We start from the raw sequence: 23,171 nt of genomic DNA on the forward strand, positions 1-23,171 counted from the left end.
CCTAAGGCTAAAAATCCAGGCATCAGCAGGGCTGTATTCCTTTTGGAAGCTCTAAGGGAGCAGTTTCTTCCTTGGCTTTTCCAGTTTCCAGCAGCTGCTTACACTTCATGGTGGTGGCCTCTTCCTCCCATGTGTCACTTCTACCTCCACTTCCCTTGTCATATCTCCAGCTCTGACTCTGACCCTCCTGTCTCCCTCTTGCAAGGACCCTTGTGATTACACTGGACTCACCCACATAAGCCAGGATAATCTCCTCATCTCAAAGTCGTTAACTTAATCACACCTGCAAAATCCCTCGTACCATGTAAGGTAACATATTCATAGGTTCCAAGGATTAGGACGTGGACATCTTTGGGGGTAGGGTCACGCTTCTATCTACCAAAGGCGGGTTCTGCTGCTGCTGCAAGGTACACTTGAATACCGTCAAAGCAATGGTGAAGAATTGAAAGAAACACAGTTATGTCCTAAGCCCAGGAATATTGAAGCAGTCCTCTTTTTGACAAAAAAAAAAAAAAGTATAAGGCATATGGTGCCTAAGAGCATAGGATTTGGAGTCCTATAGCTCTGGGTTCAAATCTAAGCTTCACCACCAGTCCCAGCTGAAGCTATTCAAGACCAGAAGCTCATCTGTGTGAACTTCCATTTTCCCAACTAGAAGCACTAACATTGTAGGGTTGATGTATCCTAAGGAATAAAGAATAAAATGCACACAGAATCTTTCACGCCATGTCTGGCACACAGTGAATGCTTAGTAAATGGCAACTAAGAAATTGCTCAGTACTGTTATTCTATTACTTTGGTTCTATCAGACCCAGTCACTAAATAAACCAGTTTGACACGAAGTACTTGGCTATCAGCAAATACTACCAGGCCCTGTCAAGTCCCAGGAATCAGAGGGGCTGTTTGGCCAATGCAGACTGACCCTTTCATGCTGAGGTCGGGGAGCCCCAGCAGAGACACCCAAAGATCTAGAGATATGATCAAAATTTCCCTGTCAGGACGTGGTCCAGAACCATGGATCTCAGTTTACTTTCCGCCAAAAGAAGAAGAAAAGGTGAGGCCCGCACACTTCTCTCTTCCACAAACTCAAGCTCCATTCCCTTGTACGTCTTTCTCTTATAAACAATTGCACTTTATTTTTAATTGTGTTGTGATAAATTTGAGCTATAGCTTACAGTCAACAATTTCTATCACAAATCTTTCTGCCTTCCAATTCTGTGTATGTACAAACTGAGGCAAGGACCAAAGGAATGAAGACTTTATCTTACATGAATCATTTGATTCCATTACTGAAATCTCTCAGATGAAGTTAAAATACATATACACTGGGTCTATATTAGAATATATGAGACTTGAATTTGATCTGCTAATTAGCTGGGTGACTTTAAGAAAGTATGTAACTTATCTGAACATCCCTTTCCCCATCTATAAAAGGAGGCAGAGGCCAGGTGCAGTGGCTCACGCCTGTAATTCCAGAAGGCTGAGGCAGGCAGATCACTTGAGCTCAGGAGTTTGAGACCAGCCTGGACAACATGGCAGAACCCCATCTCTACCAAAAATACAAAAAATTAGCCAGGCATAGTGGCGTGGGCCTGTGGTCCCAGCTACTCAGGAAGCTGAGGTGGGAGGATCGCTTGAGCCTGGGAGGCGGAGGTTACAGTGAGCCAAGATCATGCCACTGCACTCCAGCCTGGGTGACAGAGTGAGATTTATTTATCACTAAATAAATAAATAAATAAATAAATAAATAAATAAATAAATAAATGGAGACAGGAAAATCTGCCTCTTAAGACTACAGCATGGGTTAAATATCATGTAAAACCTTTGGCATGTTGGATTTCTAGAGCATGTACTATGTCTCAGACACTACAATAAACATTGTTTGTGCATTAATTCATTTAATCCTAATAATAACTCTATGAGGTGCTGTTTATTATTCCTATTTTCCTAGAAAGTAGACCTCTTGGGGCCAGGGATAGTTTTCTTCATCTTCAACTCCCAACTCAAATACCCTGTGAGTGGTAAAGGCAAGCTACAACTATCATTGTCGATAAAAAGAATTGAGAAGTCAGTTGAGTCTGGGATCACCGCAGAAGATTTTATAAAGATGAACTCCAAGAGGTAGGGAAGTTTAGAGAAAAGGAGGAAGGAGAGTGGGCAGGTCTTCCCAATGGGGTAAGGCGAGACATGAGGAAGTGACAAGAAATGACAAGCCAGTAAGAAGACAGGACAAAGCATCGCACCTGGATAGAAGACTAAGTAAAACTACCTTCCTGTGGCTAAGGGGTCTACTAGGACACACTCATTGACTTGCTTTGGCCAACAGAATACAGTGGAAGTTAGATTACACCAGTTCCAAGCTCAGGCCTCAAGAGGCCTTGCAAGCTTCCCTTCTGCTCTCCAGGAACCCTGCCTAGTTGATTAGCATATGAATACGCTTGGGCTAGCCTGCTGGAGAATGAGCAGACACAGAACAGAAACAAGCTATCCTAGATGAAGCTATTCATCTAGGACAAGCTGACTGCAGACACATAGGTTAACCAGCCCAAATCAGAAGAACCAGCTAGCTGAGCCCAAATCGAATTGCCAACCCACGGAATAGTAAGCAAAATAAATGGTTGCTATTTGAAGCCATTAAGCTTTATGGTGTTTTGGTACGCTGCAAAACTAACAGAGGCAGGAGTCAATGTCTCTTTCATCTTTATATCTTCAACACCCAATAAAAGTCCTGGCATGTAATAGTTACACAGTAAATGCTTCATGAATAAAGTATTGGACTGATAAATCAATACAGCTGTGAATAAATAAATGTCATATGCTGGAAAACTGAAATCATGTAAGATCACATAATTCTATTGAGATACTTCAGCTTAAAGAATATTTTTAAATGGGGTTACCTGCTACCTAATTTTAAAATCCATTTTCTTTTTTCTTCCTAGCCAACATCTTTTTCACCAAGTTTAGTCAAATAGAAAAGAAAGTTTCACATGAACATATAATGTAGGATGCAGTGATTGAAAACTAGACTGGTTGCTTAGAGATCCGGGTTCTAGACTCAACTCTCCCAATAACTGGGAGACCTTGCTAATTCTCTTAATTACCATTTCTATGTCTATAAAATAGATATTAAAAAATTACCCTTCCCTGTCAACCTCACAGGGTTGTTGTAGCAAATAAGATAGCACGGGAAGGCTCTGAGCATTTTTTACCATCAATGATTCTACTTCCAGCCAGGCTCAGTGGCTCAGGCCTGTAATCCCAGCACTCTGGGAGTCTGAGGTGGGTGGATCACCTGAGGTCGGGAGTTCGAGACCAGCCTGGCTAAAATGGTGAAACCCTGTCTCTACCAAAAATACAAAATTAGTTGGGTGTGGTGGCAGGCGCCTGTAATCCCAGCTACTCGGGAGGCTGAGGCAGGAGAATTGCTTGAACCCGGGAGGTGGAGGTTGCAGTGAGCCAGGATCGCACCACAGCACTCCAGCCTGGGAAGACAGAGCTAGCCTTTGTCTCAAAAAAAAAGAAAAGAAAAAAAAAAAAGATTCTACTTCCTCTATAAGCAGAGCTTTACTTGTTGATGGTTTCCAGTGTTTTTATAATATATCCTCTTAAAAGCCCCATTTATCCTTTTGCTGTCTTCCTTTTAATATTCTGTATCCCAGTAGCCATATTTTCAACATACATACATACATACATGTATGAAACTAAGATAGGAAATGGTTAAAATTATCCTTGACAGTGGAGAAAACTATTGCTCAATCCAAAGAGAGCTGGTATTTCTGGCACTGAGGATTACATGTGACCAAGGTCAGACATGATACCTGCAAGATTTATCCTCTAGCTCCAGAGTTCCCATGGAGAACTCGGGGTCCCTAGTTGGCTGCAGCAGGGGCTGCCAGCTGCTAAGGATGCAGCCAGATCCCTTTCACTTTACAGAGACTTCTGCCCAGCGTGGGAAGTCAGAAGCTCCACACTCCAAGTATGGCTCTTCCACAACCTCAGTTCCTGCCTTAGGCCAAGTCTTGAGATCAGTGTAGCTGAGCTCCGAGCCCAGGTCTGGCACTGCTAAATGGAAATCCTTCATCTTGGCAACTCCTTCCACAATGGCAGAACCAGGTTGGAAGTTCACAGGGTGCTCCAGGCATATCAGGGCTTACTGCCCTCTCCTAAAACTCCCGAAACCTTTGGAAGTCACAGTTCTGGAGTAAACATCAGGTATCCTCATACCCAAGCATCTCAGGAGTGTGCAGGAGGCAGCAGAAGGTAGCCTGTGTCCTGAGGCAATGCACTCTCCCCTTCCCATGGATGATGGGGCTGGACAGAAGATATCAGGGACAGCAACTCAAACCACTGGGCAGGTGGGGCTGAATGGATGGGCAACACTGGCCATGCTCGGGGCTCTGGGTCTTCCTTGACAGCGCAATTGTAATAGGTCCATCCTTCCATCAACTCATCTTCCCTATGGTGGACATAGGTTGTCTGCCTGCCCAGATACCATTCTACCTCCTTCTAGTAACAATACCTCCATTTTCTACCTCTCCCTCACTATCAGTTGTGTAAAATCAACCCCACTCCACCCTCCAACTTCAGAGACAGGCTTGTGACTAGGCGTGGCCAATAAGGAAACTGGCCATGTTCTAGACTGCCATGGTGACTCACACCTGTAATCCCAGCACTTTGGGAGGCTGAGGAAGGAGGATCATTTGAGGCCAGGAGTTCAAGACCAGCCTGGGTAACATAGTGAGACCTTGTCTCTACAAGAATTGGCCAGGCATGGTGATGCACGCCTGTAGTCCCAGCTACTCTAGAGGCTGAGGTAAGAGGATCGCTTGAGCCCAGGAGGTCAAGGCTACAGTGAGCCATGATCACACCACAGCACTCCAACCTGGGCAACAGAGCAAGATCATATATATATGTATATGTATATGTATATGTATATGTATATGTATATGTATATGTATATGAGAGAGAGAGAGCCCCCACATCCCTTAGTGATCAGTTCAAGAGTGATCAGTTCAAGGGTGAACATTCAAGCTCTGACGCAGGTAAATTAGAGTCAATCCTGGAACTTCTAGGGGAAAGAGGCACTTTCTTTCTCTTAGTATGGAAAGGTAGATAACAATATATACCTGAAGCAGCTGGGAGCCACCCATCAAGCAGGCCTGTTTACAAAGGATGCCAATGTAAAGAAAAGTGGAGTTTAGAGATGAAGGAGAGATGGAGGGAGTCAAGAGGACCTTGCTGAGCCCCTAGGCCAAGTCACAAGTGAAGAAGATACACTCACGAGCTGTTAGTTACATGAGCCCACACATCCCTCTGTGTGCTTAAGCACTATGAGTTGAGTTTCTTGCCATTTGCAACCTTAAAAAGCCCTGCCTCATGCACATCCCACCATTTGATGTTACCAACAGACTCTAATAAGGCTGAGGAAGAACCCAGGGGCCCCATCCAAATACCACTAGGCTGCTCGAACTCAAATGCTTTTGAAATAAGGATGGTTCACTGTGGCTGTCAGACGCCACACATCAAACCTGAGAGGAAATTCTAGCCAGGGAATGCTACAGATGGCAGCTCAGTGAGCTGCCTTCTGCAGCTCACCACGGTCCCCACCATTCCTTATTGTCTTTGCCAAGCCCATTTCCTCATTTACTTTACCTGCCTGGTCCTTTTAAATACATAAGTTTACCATCCCTTATTGGACGGATAAATGGATAAGTGGATAGACGGATGGATGGATGGATGCATGGATAGATGCATGGATGCATGGATGGATGGATGGATGCATAGATGCATGCATGGATGGATGGATGGATGGTTGAATGGATGGATGGATGCACAGATGGATGTATGGATGGATGGATGGATGGTTGAATGGATGGATGGATGCACAGATGGATGTATGGATGCATGGATGCATGCATGCATGGATGGATGGATGGATGTGTGCATGAATGAATACATGCATGCACGGATGGATGCATGGATGCACAGATGGATGCATGGATGGACAGATGCATGGATGGATGCATGAACGGATGGATGCATGGAGGAATGGATGGATAGATAGATGCATGGGTGGATGCATGGGTGGATGCATGGATGGGTGCATAGATGGGTGCATGGGTGGGTACATGGGTGGATGCATGGGTGGATGCATGGATGGATGCATAGATGGATAGGCAGACAAGCAAGCAGTTATGTAGTTGCAGGTTGAACCTACACACAAATAGGCATGATACAACTAAAGAATTAAAACTGCAGGCCACTGCAGTCAGGGGTCCATTTGACAATATGGGAAAGGAGATAACCATAGACTTACTTCTCTATGGTTTTGGGTGTCTGGAATGATGGGAGATGACTCTCTGGGTAGCACTCACCCTGTAGTTGCACTCCTCCCTCTCAAGCCACAGTGGTTAACACCACCTTACCAACAGTGCAGTACAAAGAGAAGCCAATCCTGGCATTCACAGGTAGCTGTGAAAAGCTGGCCCTAAAAGGCAGTCTCACTCAATCCCCAGCATCTACTTGGATCTGGGCAGGCAGCCACAGAAACAGAAGAAGCTACAGAGGATGCAGGCACTGGGTTTTGGTGTCTGGACATGGAAGAATTGCAGGCCAATATCCACAAATGTATCCGTGAGGCTCTGGTCTTAAAACAAGGATGTGAGGATCCCAGGATGGCTGGTGAGGGACACTAAGTGGCTCAAAGAACTGAGAAAAAAACAAAAACATAGCAGCAATAGAGACCAGAGTCCGAGCCAGGACAAGGCCTGTCCCTCAGCCACCTGGCTGAAGGCATCACCATGACCTCAAGGAGGTAACTGGTGATTCATACAGAACCACACTGTGAACCCTTCACCATGGTTTACATGCTCACAGTTCAGGCAATTGCTTAGAAAACTGCATAACGTTCACGCCCCTATGAATCACATTCCTCCTTTTGTTGTCTTTGTGAAGTCATCACAAAGTTCTGAGTGGAAGAATTCTTCCAGGGACTGCCAAGGAGTGACACCGTAGTCGGGTGGGTTCATCTCTCACTTTGCTCAGGATATGGGTGTCCAGTAGGCCAGATCAGGAAAACAGCCCCATACTAAACGGTGCCTGGACAAGGCCCATACACACTTGGATATGCCGTCCTGAACACAAGGCACAAGACACAACACAGGAGGACCTCTCATCTCACGTCTCTTATAGCCAGGGACTGAAGGTGTAGGACAGTAGGAGAAAATAGAATTTCACATACAACACCCCAAGGACATCAAAGAAGGGTAGCTGCCAAGAGGTAGGAAGAACTAGATTCTTAGGGACTTATCCTTGGGGATTGATACCACCCCTGCCAGACATCCACCTTTGGGGTAACTCAGAGCCAAGAAAACAAAGGCATGGGATAAGCCATGGAAAACAAATTCCTGCTGAGTAGCAAAAAGAGTGACACCAACAAGTGGCATCATGTGAGTGATGAGAGCAAGCAAATGCTCACACAGGGACAGTTGGGTGTGCAGGGCCATCACAGCTCCCCCTACCCCCACCACCTGAACACTATGAGACAAATGGGACTCCTGGTTTCTGCCCTCAACATGCTTATATTTGAGAGAGGCCACAGGACCAGTGAGTGCAGAGTCATGGTGAACTGTACACAACCTGGAGTCAGGAGACCCATGTTCTTACCCTGCTCTGTTGCCTCGGGGGCCCTGAAGCCCATCGCTAAGTGTTCTGGGCTCCAGTTTGCTCATCCGTCGAGAGAGAACCCTTCACATAGCTCCTAAGTTCTGTGAGTCCCTGTCTCTCAGACTGGCTAATCTCCAAGGGCCTGCCAGGTCCCACACGCATGCTCTTGAGAGTCACATAGATATCAAAGCTCAAAATTAGCTCCTGGGAGTGGAGCAAATCTTCTGGGCCCCCAGCCCCTCTGGTGAGCACACACCTCAAGGCACATGCCCCCAACAGCCCAGAACTGACACATTTTTGATAGTTCCTGAGTACATGGATTTCCAGCCCTGGAAATGTTTGTTTTAACTTACCAGGAGAAAAGAATTTGGATTCTTTTTAAAATATGTACAAAGGGAATACATTTGTATATTTTCAGATACAAAGTGGATGGGAAGCAAGGCTAAAGACTGTTCTTTTCCCTTAGCTCATGTGAGTGCTATTCCTTATGGTGAATTCTCCAAAGACCACAAATGGCAGAGATCTTTGATCTCCCTTCTAGCCTGTCTCGATGTGATAGCCTAGACATGGGCAGCTATCACGCCACCCTTCAGAACCTCAGCACTTCAATAACCACATCCTGCCATCATCACCCCCATGGAGGTCCAGGGTCCCTGCCCCACTGCCTACCTCTCCACCTGTGCCCCCCTCTCCACCTACCTGCCCCTTGTCAAATTGACAGATAAAATACAGGACTCCCAGTTAAACGCAAGTGTCAGATGGAGAACAAATAATATTTTAGTATAACATGTGCCTTCCTAGGCAGCACAACTGAAGCAGGCCCCTTCCAAGGATAGAAAAGTCCTCCTCTCTTCCTAAGTTTGTGTCCATAGAATCTCATCCAGTGGCCTTTCTGTCCCCTGGCTTCAAATGAAACCTGCCACTGCCTCTCTCTCAGGGTAAGGTGTGAAGACCCTGGCTTCCAAGGCCAATAGGCATGTAGGTAGTCATCCCGTTCAAACGCCAATGTTTCTTAGTCAAAAAAGCTGCTTATGGCTGGAGTCAAAAACATGTCTAAGCATGACTACTAGCCCCAATGCAGAAGGGTCTGGGGAGAGGGAGAAACAAGAAACAGATATTACCACAAAACACTCCAAGGGAAATCTCACTACAAAAAAAGAGGTTGTTTCCTGGTGATGGCTGGCAATGGGCCATGAAAACCTAGTTCTGATTTTTAGATACAAGAGACAAGCCCAACGTGTCACCCAGCCTGGATCCCATAGAGGTCACGTGGACAAAACAGTACCTGAAGATCTTTGATCTGCCTAGGTGGGCAACTAGAGTGGAAGCTCCACAAGGGTACAAATGCTGTCTTTTGTTTTCCTCATCTCTATGGACTAGTCCATCTAGTCCAGGACTAGCCTCAGAGTGAGCATCCGATGATCTTAGGAAGAGTGAATGAATGAGTGAACGCATGAATGAATGCCTACATTCTCCAATATGTCCCAGAAAGTGTCAAGAGCTTTGTAACGCAAAAGGCTCTGAACAACTCAAATAAGAAACACAAACATGTGCAGTGAAAGGGCTAGGCCTGGATGGCCTGTGAGGTCATTGGCAATGTGGTGAGCCCTTGAGCCTGTCATACACAGGCAAATAACTTCACTGAAAGAATTTTAAACACTACCTCCAACACCCTAGCTCAGCATCTATGGTTGAAGCCACCATGCCCAGTCATGGTGATAACCCCAGAAGGGAAGGGTACAGAGACGCCAAGAAACAAGAACTTGGAGAGGACAATGAGGACCAAACGACTGGGGAAATAAGGGATGAGTGGGTAGGAATCCAAAGAACAGAACAGGAAAAATAATTCAAGATCCAGCATTGCTTTCCAGGACACACACACTCACACACACGCAGACAAAGATTCCCCCCTTCCAGATCCACACTGCGTGCCTCCTGCCAGCCCCATCCCATCATCCTGTGACAGGGCTTCTTTGTGGAATAGAACAATAGGTACATTATGCCAACCTATAATTATCCTAGGAGAAGCGATAGCGAAGTCAAGGCATTATGTGAACACTGGAATACTGGATACCACCCCACCAGGGGCAAACAACAACAAAAACAACAACAATCCACAAAATCTCTAATGTAGATAAAGACTGAAAGCTGCCTAAGCCAGTGCCCTTTCACATTCATATGAGGGTGGGATTTTTTTCTTTTCACATGATTATTTAAGCACAAGGCCTTCTTTCATGGAATTGATAGAGTATTGGGGGAAGGGGCTGAGAGGTTGGGTTTGTTTTTGTTTTTGTTTTTTTTCCCAATAAGGAGGCAGAAAGTAGAGGAGGTCGTGGGCATGAGAAAGTGCCACTGCTAGGGTATGACATACAGAGCCCTCAAAGGTAGTTGAATCTGATTCTACTGAGTGAAATCATTCCATTAATAAAGATTCCTTCTCACTACTCCAGTGAAACTACTTTCCAGGGACGCTGGTATAAAATAGGCAGAATCCTGGGAGGTGTCATGGAAGACAGAGACAAGAAATCAGAATATCTGAATTCTTATGTCACAGCCACTAACTAACTGTTTCCTCCATTTATTCAAGAGGTGTGTGTTCCCTATCTGCCACATGCTAGGCATCAAGCTAGCAACAGAAGGAAAAAACAAAGGAGTAGCCACTTTCCTCTCAGAGCTTCAGCTTCCTACTGTGTAAAGCGAGGGAGTCCCACAGCCCTGGACACACACACACACACACACACACACACTTCTAAATACAAGGTGCAGCCCCAGCACACACACACACACACACACACACACACACACACACACTTCTAAATACAAGGTGCAGCCCCAGCCTCCCACAGGACCTGCCTATACAGGCCATGACTGAGGAAGGGGGAAACCTGTGGCTTCTAAAACTACACGGAAGGCTGGGCACAGTGGCTCACGCCTGTAACCCCAGCACTTTGCGGGGGTGAGGTGGGCAGATCACCTGAGGTTGGGAGTTTGAGACCAGCCTGACCAACATGGAGAAACCCTGTCTCTACTAAAAATACAAAATTAGCCGGGCATGGTGGCAGGCACCTGTAGTCCCGGCTACTCAGGAGGCTGAGGCAGGAGAATTGCTTGAACCCTGGAGGCAGAGATTGTGGTGAGCCGAAATCACGCCATTGCACTCCAGCCTGGACAACAAGAGTGAAACTCAAAAAAAAAAAAAAAAAAAAAAAAAAACTGCATGAAAGCCCAAACCCCCAGGGCAAATGGAACAGTCACAGCATGCCAGGCACACACAGGGTCAGAGCAAGAGTATGGCCAGGCGTGGTGGCTCACACCTGTAATTTCAGCGCTTTGGGAGGCTGAGGTGGGCAGATCACTTGAGGTCAGGAGTTTGAGACCAGCCTGGCCAACAAGGTGAAACCCTATCTCTACTAAAAATACAAAAATTTGTTGGACGTTTTAGTGGGCGCCTGTAATCTCAGCTACTCGGGAGGCTGAGGTAGGAGAATCGCTTGAACCTGGGAGGCAGAGGTTGCAATGAGCTGAGATTGTGCCACTGCACTCCAGCCTGGGTGGCAGAGCAAGACTCCGTCTTAAAAATAAATAAATAAAATAACAAAGGTGTGTGAAAAATAGGATGGGTGTTTCCTAGCACATCTCTAGTTTCTGAGGGCTCTCTCTAATGAGGACCCTCCTCTTGAATTGTGGTCCCATGGGTTTCACCTCTTCTGGGATCCAGTCAGGGCTCCTTACTTTCATGCTCAGGCACCTTCAGCCTTGAAACTCCTTTCCTTTCACCTTCCTGGTGAAACATAACAGAGGGTCTTCGAGACAATTCCTTTAAATCATCAAAGGGCCTGTCTAGCAATGATCTAACTCCAATCCTTAACGTTTACTGAAAAGCTCCTCAAATACATGATCCTCCCCTCTACCCGTTCCCCTCAGCTCTTAGCCATTCTTCCTCAGACGCTACTTTTTCATAGGGACTAATTTCTTTCTTCTTGCCAAATCCAGTGGCCACCCGTGGGTGGTCCTGCTGCTCAACCAACGTATGACAGTATTAGCCATGCGCTCCTTGAAACACTCAGAGCCTTGATTCTACTCATTCATTTAGTTCCTCCCCAGTAGTTCCCTGAGCCCCTGCTAGGCGGTGTGGATTTGGCAATAAATAAGACCCGGTTCTTAGTCCTCTGCTCATCTCTCCACACTCCGCTCTTATGGCTCCAACTCTCCCATCAGCAAAGGGCTTTCAAAGACTCAAAGCACCTCCACACTCATTACCTCTTGTAATAACAAAATTCAACTCTGAAAACTTTGCAAAAACACTTTATATCGTAATCCTTTCCCCCCAACCCCCCAACTGGGCGAAAGGACCTATTCTTGCAACCAACACTATTCTGAAAATGTGGAAAACCTCTAATGGAAGTGCAACCAAGTGCTCCTGGAATTCGACATGCTTTTTTGTGTCCTTCCCACCCCTAGTTCTCCCCTCTCTGCCCACCGTCCCTTCGCACTTTGCTTGCCTACCTTACAGCAGAGTTCATTTTGTCAGTCTCTTCTAAGTGGTGGGCTCCTGGAGGGCTTCCAATGGACTGATCTCTTTGTAGACTCCATATTACCCGGTGCTTAAATATTTGTTGAAATGCAGCAAGATCAGGGAGTAATTCAGCACCAATTGTTTACCTGATCCTGGAAACCTCATCTCTGCCCCCTCCATTCCCCAGGAGAGTCTGCCCATTTGAAAACTGTTCCTGGGTTTATTTCTAGCATGGCCCTGGAGAGGGCTGCCCTACCCCGCAGGGTCAGGGAGGTGAGTTTTCTCTGACCTTGGGCACTGCAGAGCCCACCACCAGTCTACCCTGAAAGCTCAAAGCAGGCCCACAGAGTAGATATCTAGGGACCTTGAAGCAAACATTTCACCTATTCAGGATACAAACTAAATGAGCTTGTGTCGCTTAGTAATTCTGTAATGTCTTACTTATGCCCTTGGGCAAACTCCTTAAAACATTTGTTTCTGTTTTCCCATCAATAAAATGAGAATTGAAGCACCTATTTCTTAGGATTATTGTGAGGATTTGATGAATTAACACTAGGGAATGTGCCTAGCACTGTTTAATATGTGGCAGAGGCTCAATAAATACATTATTATTATTATTACTATTATTGACAGGATAAAGGCCTGTGATGATACTGACTCCAGCATAACTCTGATACTGCCTCTTTGACTTGGCTAGTTTTGACAGAGGGCCCTTTGACAACACCTAAAAAACAAACCACTAAACTTTCAGTTTTTAAAAAAATACTAGGTAAGCTGGGTACAGTTGGCTCATGCCTGTAATCCCAGAACTTGGGGAGGCCGAGGCTAGAGGATGATAGGAGGATCTCTTGAGGCCAGTTTTTAACAACCAACTCTCCAGCGAACTAATCTGTTCCTGCCAGAACAAACCCAGTCGTACAACAGTATGAATATTAGAGCTACAAGGCACCTCCAAGAGACAGGGTTTTGCTTTGTTGACCAAGACCAGCCTGGTCAACATAGGAAGACCCCATCTCTACAACAAATTTAAAAATTAGCCAGGCTTGCTGGCACACACATAGTCCTAGCTACGCAGGAGGCTGAGGCAGGAAGATCACTTGAGCCCTGGAGTTGGAGGCTGCAGTGAGTTATGATCACGCCACTGCATTCCAGCCTGGGCGACAGAGCAAGAACCTGTCTCTAAAACAACAACAACAACAACAACAACAAGTAATGTGAGAAACGAATGCCCTCCCTCCCTCCCTGAGGGTCACCCCCACCCTGACCTGATGGATGGGAAAAGATAAGCTCAGAGATGGGGTAAGGATGAGGTGGGAGTTAGGAATGGGGTAGAGGTCAGGGATGGACTGAGAACTAGGAAAGGGAAGGATCAAAGATGGACTGGAGGTCTGGAAGCAGGAAGAGAGAAATGGAGTAAGGGTCAGGGCTGGAGACCAGCAGGACCGAGGTGAAATTTAGGACCATTTGATGGATGGTCACATTAATAACTTTAATTTTTCACCACCAGCTCCCACTACAGCATCCAAACATCCTGCACTCTGAAGGAGTGGGAGCGGGGAGAGGGAAGAAGAAGAAACCTTAACTGAGTGAACATTTTAAGACAAGCAGGACATTTCGAACTCAAATAGTAAGAGTCACTATGCTATCCAAATCCCACCAGTCCTTGGTGTAATACTACAAGTGGGACTTACAAGCAGGACCCGCAAGAAGGTTCTAGTAACTAGCTCAGCTTGCAGGATGTTAAATGCCTGGTGAACTTTGCATTCCAAGGACAGGAGTTTTCCAAATTAAAATTTTAATAGTGTGTGAAAATAGTTCGCCATTTACTCTTAGGATGAGGTAGTGTTTAGAAAGTCAGCCTGGAAATCCAGGCCAACATTTTCAGGGATGCCTCCTATTCTGGGAGGAGAAAAACCAGCTTGTTGCTTCCCTCCAGTAGCATGAAGCAGCAGGGAACTGGAAAGAGAGAGGGGTCTGAACAGCTTCTTCTACCAGGAAACCAGCCAAAGGTTTCCGGGCATGTAAGGACATCTGTTTTCAGAAGCTATGGTTTGGATTTTGGCATTCTTAGGAGTCTAGGAGCAATCCTATTAATTTGGGTTCTAGCCCCAACCATACTACCTACCTGCTGTGCGAACCCAGGCAAGTGATTTTACCTCTCTGAGCCTCTGTTTGCTCATCTGGTCCTCTAGACAAGATTAACTTGGCAGTGCCTTGTAGCTCTAATATTCATACTCTCATAAGACTGGATTTGTTCTCACAGGAATGAATTAGTTCCCTGGAGAGTTGGTTGTTAAAACACCAGGGCCCCCTTGGGTTTCCCCGTCTTCACACTTGTCTACTTTCCCTTTGACCTTCCCTGCCATGTTGTGATGCAGAAGGAAAGACCTCGCCAGAGGCTAGGGCCATGCCCTTGAACTTCTCAGCCTGCAGAACCATAAGCTAAATAAACCTCTTTTCTTTATAAATGATCCAGTTCCTGGTATTCCGTTACAGCAACACAGACAGACACTCCCACATCATCATCACACAGGGCTTGGGCTGCCTGGCCCTGGCCACTGCCTGCCAACACCAGGCCTGGTCCCTCCATCATCTAGGACCTTGGGGAACATGGCACCGGGGAAGGGCATAGGGGTTACCAGAAAGAGTGAGAAGTCAGCAGGTCAGCACGGCCACACAAGCCACCCTCTCCCAACTCATGTGCAGGCATGATGGCTCCCCCTCCACCAGCACTCCTGGAGCCACTACACCAGGGAGGAAAGAAGGGCATGGGGAGGCCTGGTCACACCTGCCCTTCCTTTCAGAACCCTGCATGTGGCTGATGGCAGGTCCTCGGCAGCCTGGTGGAAGAGAAAGGGAAGGTGGCACTGGGGAGAAGGTCCCCTGGGCACTGGGCTCCACAGGCAGTGATTCTCAGCCCTGCTTGTCACTGGGAGCTGGTTCCTGGGTCCCACCCCAATGTCTTATGATTCCGTAGATCAGGAGGAGACCCAGGAACCCAACTTTTCACATAGCTCTCCAGGGAATATCAATGCAAACAGCCACTGACCACCCCTTGAGCACCCTGTGGATGAGAGAGTGGAACTAGAGGTTCTAGAAGCAAGTGCTTGAGTCCCCTCACTAGCTGAATGACTCTGGGCAGTTTACATCTCCTTTCAAACCCTCAACTGCCCATCTGAGAAATGGGGATATAAAAGTGTCTGCTTCTTGGGGTTATTTAGAGAAATACACGAGAAAAAGGATGGAAAGCACTTAGCACTGTGCCTGTACATGTTGAGAATCTATAAGAGAAGATCCCCTCTTACTATTCAGGGGTGACTTGTACAAATGCCTTCTTCCATAGCAATCCCTTACTAAACTGGAGCATTTCATAGGGAAGATGTGAATAAGGACAATGAAGCCTCAGATACAGAGGGCAGCGGAGTGCTGAGATACCTCCGTGCCCTCCCACGACATCCCAACGCTGTGGTCCAGCAACACACCCACCCCATCCTTCCAACTCAGAACATGCTCGTTGATGTGCCTGAACCCAGGCTAAATGGGAGCACACCTATAGTGGGGGTTCCCCTGTCAGAGAGATGCACTGCAAGGGCCTGTGGTGCAGGACAAAGTGGAAGGAGGAGAGGGGAGGAGAATGTGAATCACGTTCATGCCAGGGTGTGTTCTAATACGTCAGCCAATGTGTACCAAGCTTCCGGGCTGCAGAGGAAGGTGGTGTGTGGGGTTAGTGACTTGAAGGGAAAGAGAGGCATGAAAAAGAAGGGGGTGAAGAGTTAGAACTGGTGCAGCAGCTGGGTCTCACACACAAATGGCATGACTCTACTTCACAGGAGGTCCTCAGAAAGGGAAAAGAAAAACTAACTCTAAGAAACAAAGATCTGTCCCCAAATCCAAGAATGGCAGTAGAAAATAGGGTCCCTCACCCAGCAAGCACCCACATCATGTTTCATCAGAAGAACTCTCTCTTCTCAGCCAAGCCTGGCACACTGCCTTGACCTTCCCGATCCTGGAGCTGGGCCCTGGGCTCAGAAGACCCCAGACTGTCATTGCTGGAAACAGAATCATTGCAGATATAGTTAGTTAAGATGAAGTCATACTGGAGTAGAGTGAGCCCTAATCTTACAGGACTAGTGAGTTAGTCCATTTGTATTACTATAAAGGAATACCTAAGACTTGGTAATTTGTAAAGAAAAGAGGTATATTTCACAGTTCTGCAGGCTGTACAGGAACCATGGTGCCGGCATCTGCTTCTGGTGAGGCTTCAGGAAGCTACAATCATGGCGGAAGGTGAAAAGGAGAGCAGGCATGTCACATGGTGAGAGCAAGACCAAGAGAGCAAGGGTGGGAAGTCCCAGACTTTCAAACAACCAGATCTTGTGTGAACTAACTGGGTGAGAACTCACTCATCACCGAGGGGATGGTGCTAAGCCATTCGTGAGAGATCCACCCTCATGATCTAATAATCTCCCACCAGGCCTCATCTCCAACATTGGGAATCACATTTCAACATGAGCTTTGCAGGGGACAAACATTCAAATCATATCAATTAGTGTCCTTATAAAAAAGGGAAGTTTGCCCCATGAAGGAAGAGATTGGGGTGATGTGTCTATAAAGCAAGGAATGCCAAAGATAAGACTGCCAGCCAAGCCCCAGAAGCCAGCAGAGAGGCCCAGAACAGATTCTCCCTCGCAGCCCTCAGAAGGCACCAACCTTGCCAACACCTTGATCTCGGACTTTTAGCCTCCAGACTATGATAAAATAACTTTCTGTTAAGTTACCCAGTCTGTGGCACTTACAGCCACCCTAACAAACTAATACACCCAGAACCTTACTATCCTTCACCACACTGATCACCAATGAGGCAAGTCAGAAATTTCCAAAAAGTCTCCACATTTATTTTTCTACCCAATAAACCAGACATGATAGAGGAATTCAAATATAAACAAGACATAGGCCCTGCCTTCCAGAGCTCCTAGGCATACAAATGTTAGTCACTTTACACTTTGCAAAACACTCTCACATACATTGTCTCTTGTAGATCCCCCCCATCTCACATTGAGATGGGAAGGGCAGGCTGTAGGTTATCCCCGTCCTGCAGATGAGAACACTGAGTTTTGGAGAGTTGGTGGCTTGCTCCAGGGCACCCAGCCCTGGAGTGGCAGAGAGGGAGCTGCGGTAAAGTCTTAAGCCCAAGACAACATTAGTGTGGCTGTTTTCTTTCAGCCTGTCTTGCTGCCTCTCCTGCCGTCTTGGAACCTCTTGCCTCCTTCAAACAGAAGCCCCTGCACTGAGGTCTCTTGTGTCTAAGATCTGCCCCAAGTGAGCTCCAGGAGGCAAGGAGGGAGGCCAGCCATGTTAAAGACCAAGGCGGCTGCAGCTCCATGAGATACCAGTGCAGTTCCCCCTTCTCTCACAGTCCCTTAACCCTGAGGCTGCTCCCACCAGCCCCCCTTACCTTTTTGCCATCCCCACCCCAGGCCCCCAGCCTCTCCCACCCCACAGGCAGGGCAGGTTCCTGGTAACAGCATTGCCCAGTGTTGTCAAAATAGCAAGGAGCTGGAAAGAATTCCAGAATGAAATCTATGTGCCTCTGCAGCCTCCCAACTGACTGCCACTGTGGCAGCTAAACCCGCTAATGTGCTAAGCATTTTCTGGCAGGGCCAGGAGGCAGGGCTGGTATTTTGGGAGCTGGGAGGGGCTTGGAGGCAACATCCTCGGCAAGTCTGGGAAGGAGGTGGAGGCAGGGAGGCAAAGGGAACCGACCCAGAACACTTCCCATGACGTCACTGAGAGCCACCTGAGCTGCACCTCAGGATTCCTGAAGCGCTGCTGGCGGAGCGGAGAGTACGCTGGGCCGGGCCCGGTGGGCAGGGCTCGGCAGGACATGGAGGCTTCGCAGCTAGGCCTGGGGGGAGAGGGCGCTCTAGTATGCCACTTGTCATGTACACTTTTTCTGCTGACGCAGAGCAGTGTGCAATGCGTCCGGGAGGCTGGGCAGCCCAGGGCTGGCCCAAGCTCTGTTTGCCTGAGTTGGCAGTGGCAGGGCCCATGGTGACCAAACAAAAGATGGGAAGTCAAACGCCCAGAGGCTGGCGGGTAAGGCTCCCTGAGAGGGCTCTGAGGATACAGGCACTGGTGAAGAAGGGACAGGGGCTCATAGGGATAGGAATGGGGTCGGGGGCAATGGGAACTTGCAGGCAGGGTCCCCTCTGGTTTCCCAGACACACCGCATCGCCTCTGGGCATCAGCCTCTCCACACTGTCCTTGCTTTTCAGGGGCTCCTTCGAAAATGCTTCAAACCATGACACCAGGAAGGGGAGCAAACCACCAAATCTGAGATCCAAAGAAGGTCCCAGCATTCCTTTGTCCCTGATGGGCTCGGCTCCAAATTCTGGGAGAAACCAGAGGGTTTTGAGAGGGGTTCAGGGGACAAAAAATAGGGCTGGTGAAGAATTCCTTCCGGGAGCCGTCTGGTAGCAGGGAGTACCATGGATGGCAAGGCTGTGCTGCTCAGGTGAGGGGACATGGTGTCATTCTGGGAACAGATGAGCCAGTAAAACCCTGACAGGATTCAATCTGGAGGAAAAAAATCCCAGCTGATAGGAACTGCTGAGCGCTTGCAGCTTTTAAAGCCCCTCTAGCAAAAGGATCTGCAAAAGCTTTGCAAATCCTGACCACGCAGCCAGTCAGCCACTTCCCAGCCCACAGCAATGAGAGAGTTTTTGCTACATCAGAACAAACCTACTCACAAATACCTCATCCTGGCCTCCCCCCGGCACCCATTCCTTTTGGGTCTGTGTGCCTGCCTTCCTCAGAAATGACATTTTGTCAGAGCAGTGGGAGATAGTGTTGCAGGAGCCAAAGGCAGCCAGGGGGCTGGACTGCAACCAGGCTCCCCTGCTCACTAGCGGCTGACCCCAGGCAGGGCACTTAACCTTTATGAATCTCATTTTTTAATCTGCAAAAATGCAAATAATGAAGCTGCTCTTATAGAGTTGGTGAGAGGACTAAATGAGATGATGGATGCTGGGGCTCCAGCACAGAGATGAGGGGCTCCATGAGAGCTGGTCCCCCTCCTTCCCACCTTCCTCTCCAGGGCCCTCCGGCACCATAATCAGTGTGGGAAGGACGCAGAACAATGGGAGTTTAATTCAGAGGTTGGGGAGGCAAAGGCATACTTTAATAGAATTCTCTCTCGTCCAGCACATGGTTTCTTGCCCACCCCACCCACCTTTCCCCATCTCTACCAGCTGATAGTCTCTCAGCTAGTAGACCTTTTCTTGTTTAGCAGGGCCACTTTTTTTTAAAACTCCAGACGGGTACCCTCCATGTTTCAGTCGACGTGGCCCTGGATCACTCAACTGACTGTCATTTGAATGGTGCCCCCAGAATGAGGCAATGGTGCAGCCCTCCTAAAGCCCTTCCTGAGTGTCCCTCCTTCATGAAGATGATTCTGAGGCTTCCCAGGCCTTCACCCTTCTTTGAAAGCCCATAGCAGTTCATATGCACTTCTCTTCTATGCTCACCAAACTCTGCCTTCATCATACTTCGGGGATGTGTGTGAGAGCGAGAGAGAGAGTCCAGCAGGGATTAGATCTGACTTTTATATTCTCTACAGTGCCTGGCACAATGCTAACACATTTGATGAGGCCAGAATTACCCTGACACCAAAACCAGTTAAAGATATTACCAAAAAGAACTTTTTCAATGTTTTAATTCTTAACCCTTACCTCATACCCTAGATAAAAATTAACTTGAGCTGGGTGTGGTTGCTGACACCTGTAATCCCAGCACTTTGGGAGGCTGAAGCAGACGAATCTCTTGAGACCAGGAGTTTGAGACCAGCCTGGCCAACAAGGTGAAACCCCATCTCTACTAAAAATATAAAAATTAGCTGGGCATGATGGCAGGCGCCTGTAAGCCCAGCTACGTGGGAGGCTCAGGAGAATTGCTTAACCAGGAAGGCAGATGTTGTAGTGAGCCGAGATTGCGCCACTGCACTCCAGCCTAGGCGACAGAGCGAGACTCCGTCTCCAAAAACAAACAAACAAAAAAAAAAATTAACTCGACATGGTGGATCATAGAGCTAAATAGAAGACTAAAACTTTCAAACTTCAGAAAGAAAACTTGGAAGAAAATTTTTCTAACCTTAGGTTAAGCAAAAATTTTCTTAAATAGGACATAAAATGCATGAGTCGTAAAGGAAAAAAATGGATACATTGGACTTCACCAACATTTTAAATGTCTACTCTTTGAAAGGCACTAATATGAAAATGAAAACACAAGCTACAGACTGAGAGAAAATATCTGCAAAACATATATCTGATAAAGGATGTTTAGTCAGAATATATAAAGAACTCCTAAAACTCAATAAGAAGAAGACAAATGACTCCATTTTTTTTAAGGTCAAAGAACTAAACAGACATTTCACAAAAGAAAAGATACAGATGGCCAAAAAGCACATGGAAAAAAAAAAGATTTGACATTATTAGTTAGCAGGGAAATGCAATTAAAATCACAACGAGATACAGTTAAACATCTATTATAATGGCTAAAATTTAAAAGGCTGACAATGCCAAGCTCTGGCAAGGATACAGAATAACTATGACTCTTATACACTGCGGGTGGGAATGCTAACCGGTACAGCCACTTTAGAAAGCAGTTTGGCAATTCCTTTTAAAGTTAAATATACAATTATATTTTCATTTCTCCCAGAGATTTGCCCAAAAGAAATAAAAACATATGTCTACACAAAGACCTATCAATAGGAATATTCATAGCAGCTTTCTGCATAATGGCCAAAATTTGGGAACAACCCAAGTGCTCATCAGTTGGTAAATGAATAAGCAAGTTGCAATGCAACCACACAGTGGAACGCACCCATACATGCAGTAACATGGATAAGTCTTGAACGCATGGTATCAGTTCCTATTGCTACTCTAACAAATTACTACAAACTCAGTAGCTTAAAACAACACAGATTTACTGTCTTACAGTTCTGGAGGTCAGAACGTCCAAAAATCAGTCTCACTGGGCCAGCATCAAGGTCAGTTTCCTTATCTTTTCAGCTCCTAGAAGCCACCTGCATTCCTTGGCCCGTGGCCCCTTCCTCCAAAGCCTGTTGTGTTGCATCTTCTGTCTAACTGCTTCAGGGAACAGGACTTTATCAAGGCACAGAGCCACAGCAAGTTTGGGAAACATATAAGTAGTTCCATATTTCCTGAGTGTGTAATGTAACATTACAAAGATAAGGAAACTGAGATTCAGAGAGATACAGTATCTTACCCAAGGCCCAGGACATAATGAAAATCATGTTCAACCCTAAGGCCTCTGACTCTAAATCCAGAGTCCATGTGAGCCCTCAGACTTCCCTGCCTTGACCGTGGATAGTCATCTCCACCTTGTCTCAGAGCTCTGCACGCCCACCCCAGTACACTGCGCCAGCAGCTAAGCCTGTGGAGCCAGGCAGAACCCTGGGCCTCCCCACCTCCCCACCCTGGGACCAACAGATTCCCAGCTCCAGCAGGATAACATCATAACCTTAATAAGATTGACATTTGCATCCTGTTTTATATTCATCAGCATTCTTACACTTACATTACTTTATCTGGCCTTCTCCATTGTATGAGTCTAATGGTGCAGATATTCTCCACCCCATATTCTCCAACCCTCAGAAAGCTGAGGTACTTTCTTACACAGCAAGTGGGTAGAAGCCAAGATCAGAACCTTACCCCCAACCCACCCCCAACACCACAAGAACCTATTGGCTCAGAACAGAACTCAGGCAAACCCCCCACCTAGCTGAGCTTCCCCCCATCATCTGCAGGATGGAAAACAGGGTAATACCTGCCCTGCCTATCCTGATACATCAGGCATAAATGGAAAAAAAAAAAAAAAAAAAGGAAGTAGTATGTAAAAGCACTTTGGAAATTTAAAATGCTACACAAATTATAAGGAACCGTTCTGATTATACTCTCAAGAAATGTCACGAATTTTCTCCAAAAGTGAATAATTGTCATTACTTTTCAACTTCATCCCCTTGAAAAGCCAGTTTCTCCTCCTGTCATCTTTATTTCTGGTTAAAGCAGAGACGCTCTACCCAACATTCCAACTGGAATCTCAAGATCAATCTTTAATTCCTCCTTCCAGCTTCACGCTTTCTGAAATCAGGAACAGGCAATTCTCTACTCCACCCGCCATCTCATCCTCAGTTTCTCTTGCCATCTGCCCCCCTTTAAAGCTAGAAATCACCAGCAACCATTTTCATTCCTCATCCCTCTGGTCTCTCCTCAGTCAGAGCCAACCTATATGAATCAAAAGCACCACTCCAATCACCTCTCTCAGAGGCTCACAGCCCCGGGTGGACAGCGTCCAGGGGTCCTCCACGGGCTGCCCCAGTGAAGCTCTCCAGCTTGTCTCCCATGACTCACTGACCCAGGTAAGCCTAAATGGCCCCGTTTCCCAAAACTCAACTCTCTTCCCACTTTTATGTCCCCACTATATCTGGAACTCCCTTTCCCACTATTTAATTAGCTATGGGGGTAGGAGGAATCAAACTAGACCCTCAACTCTTACATCAACCTAAATACATTCCAAGTGAATCAAAGAACTGCGGTTAATGGCTGGGCGCAGTGGCTCACACCTGTAATCCCAGCACTTTAAGAGGCCGAGGCAGGTGGATCATCTGAGGTCAGAAGTTCGAGACCAGCCTGGCTGGGTGACATGGCAAAACCCCGTCTCTACTAAAAATAATAATAATAATACAAAAATTTGCCAGGCATGGTGGCGCAAGCCGGTAGTCCCAGCTACTTAGGAGGCCAAGGCAGGAGAATTGCTTGAACCCACCCAGCAGATGGCGGTTTCAGTGAGCCAAGATTGCACCATTGCACTCCAGCCTGGGCAACAGAGCAAGACACCACCTCAAAAAAAAAAAAAAAAAAACCACACATACACAAAGAATTGAGGTTAAAAAAAATCCAGATTATATAGA

At 46.8% G+C, this 23,171-nt stretch overlaps 1 protein-coding gene across 6 annotated transcripts in view; it reads right to left on the bottom strand.

Annotated features, from left to right (window-relative positions):
• Window positions 1-23,171, bottom strand: part of DPF3 (double PHD fingers 3) — a 279,265-nt gene that overhangs the window by 179,421 nt on the left and 76,673 nt on the right. For 2 of the 6 annotated variants that reach the window (XR_010123748.1, XM_054448781.2), the window contains exon 2: window positions 12,172-12,269. The exons of the other annotated variants lie outside the window; for them this stretch is intronic. Coding sequence is in view for 1 of the 2 variants with exons in the window: in XM_054448781.2 (XP_054304756.1) it covers window positions 12,172-12,188 (17 nt within the window). In the remaining variant the exon portion in view is untranslated. The remainder of the gene's footprint in view (window positions 1-12,171; window positions 12,270-23,171) is intronic. 6 annotated transcript variants of the gene reach the window in all.

Source organism: Pongo pygmaeus, chromosome 15, assembly GCF_028885625.2.
Source record: "Pongo pygmaeus isolate AG05252 chromosome 15, NHGRI_mPonPyg2-v2.0_pri, whole genome shotgun sequence".
NCBI lineage: Eukaryota > Metazoa > Chordata > Mammalia > Primates > Hominidae > Pongo > Pongo pygmaeus.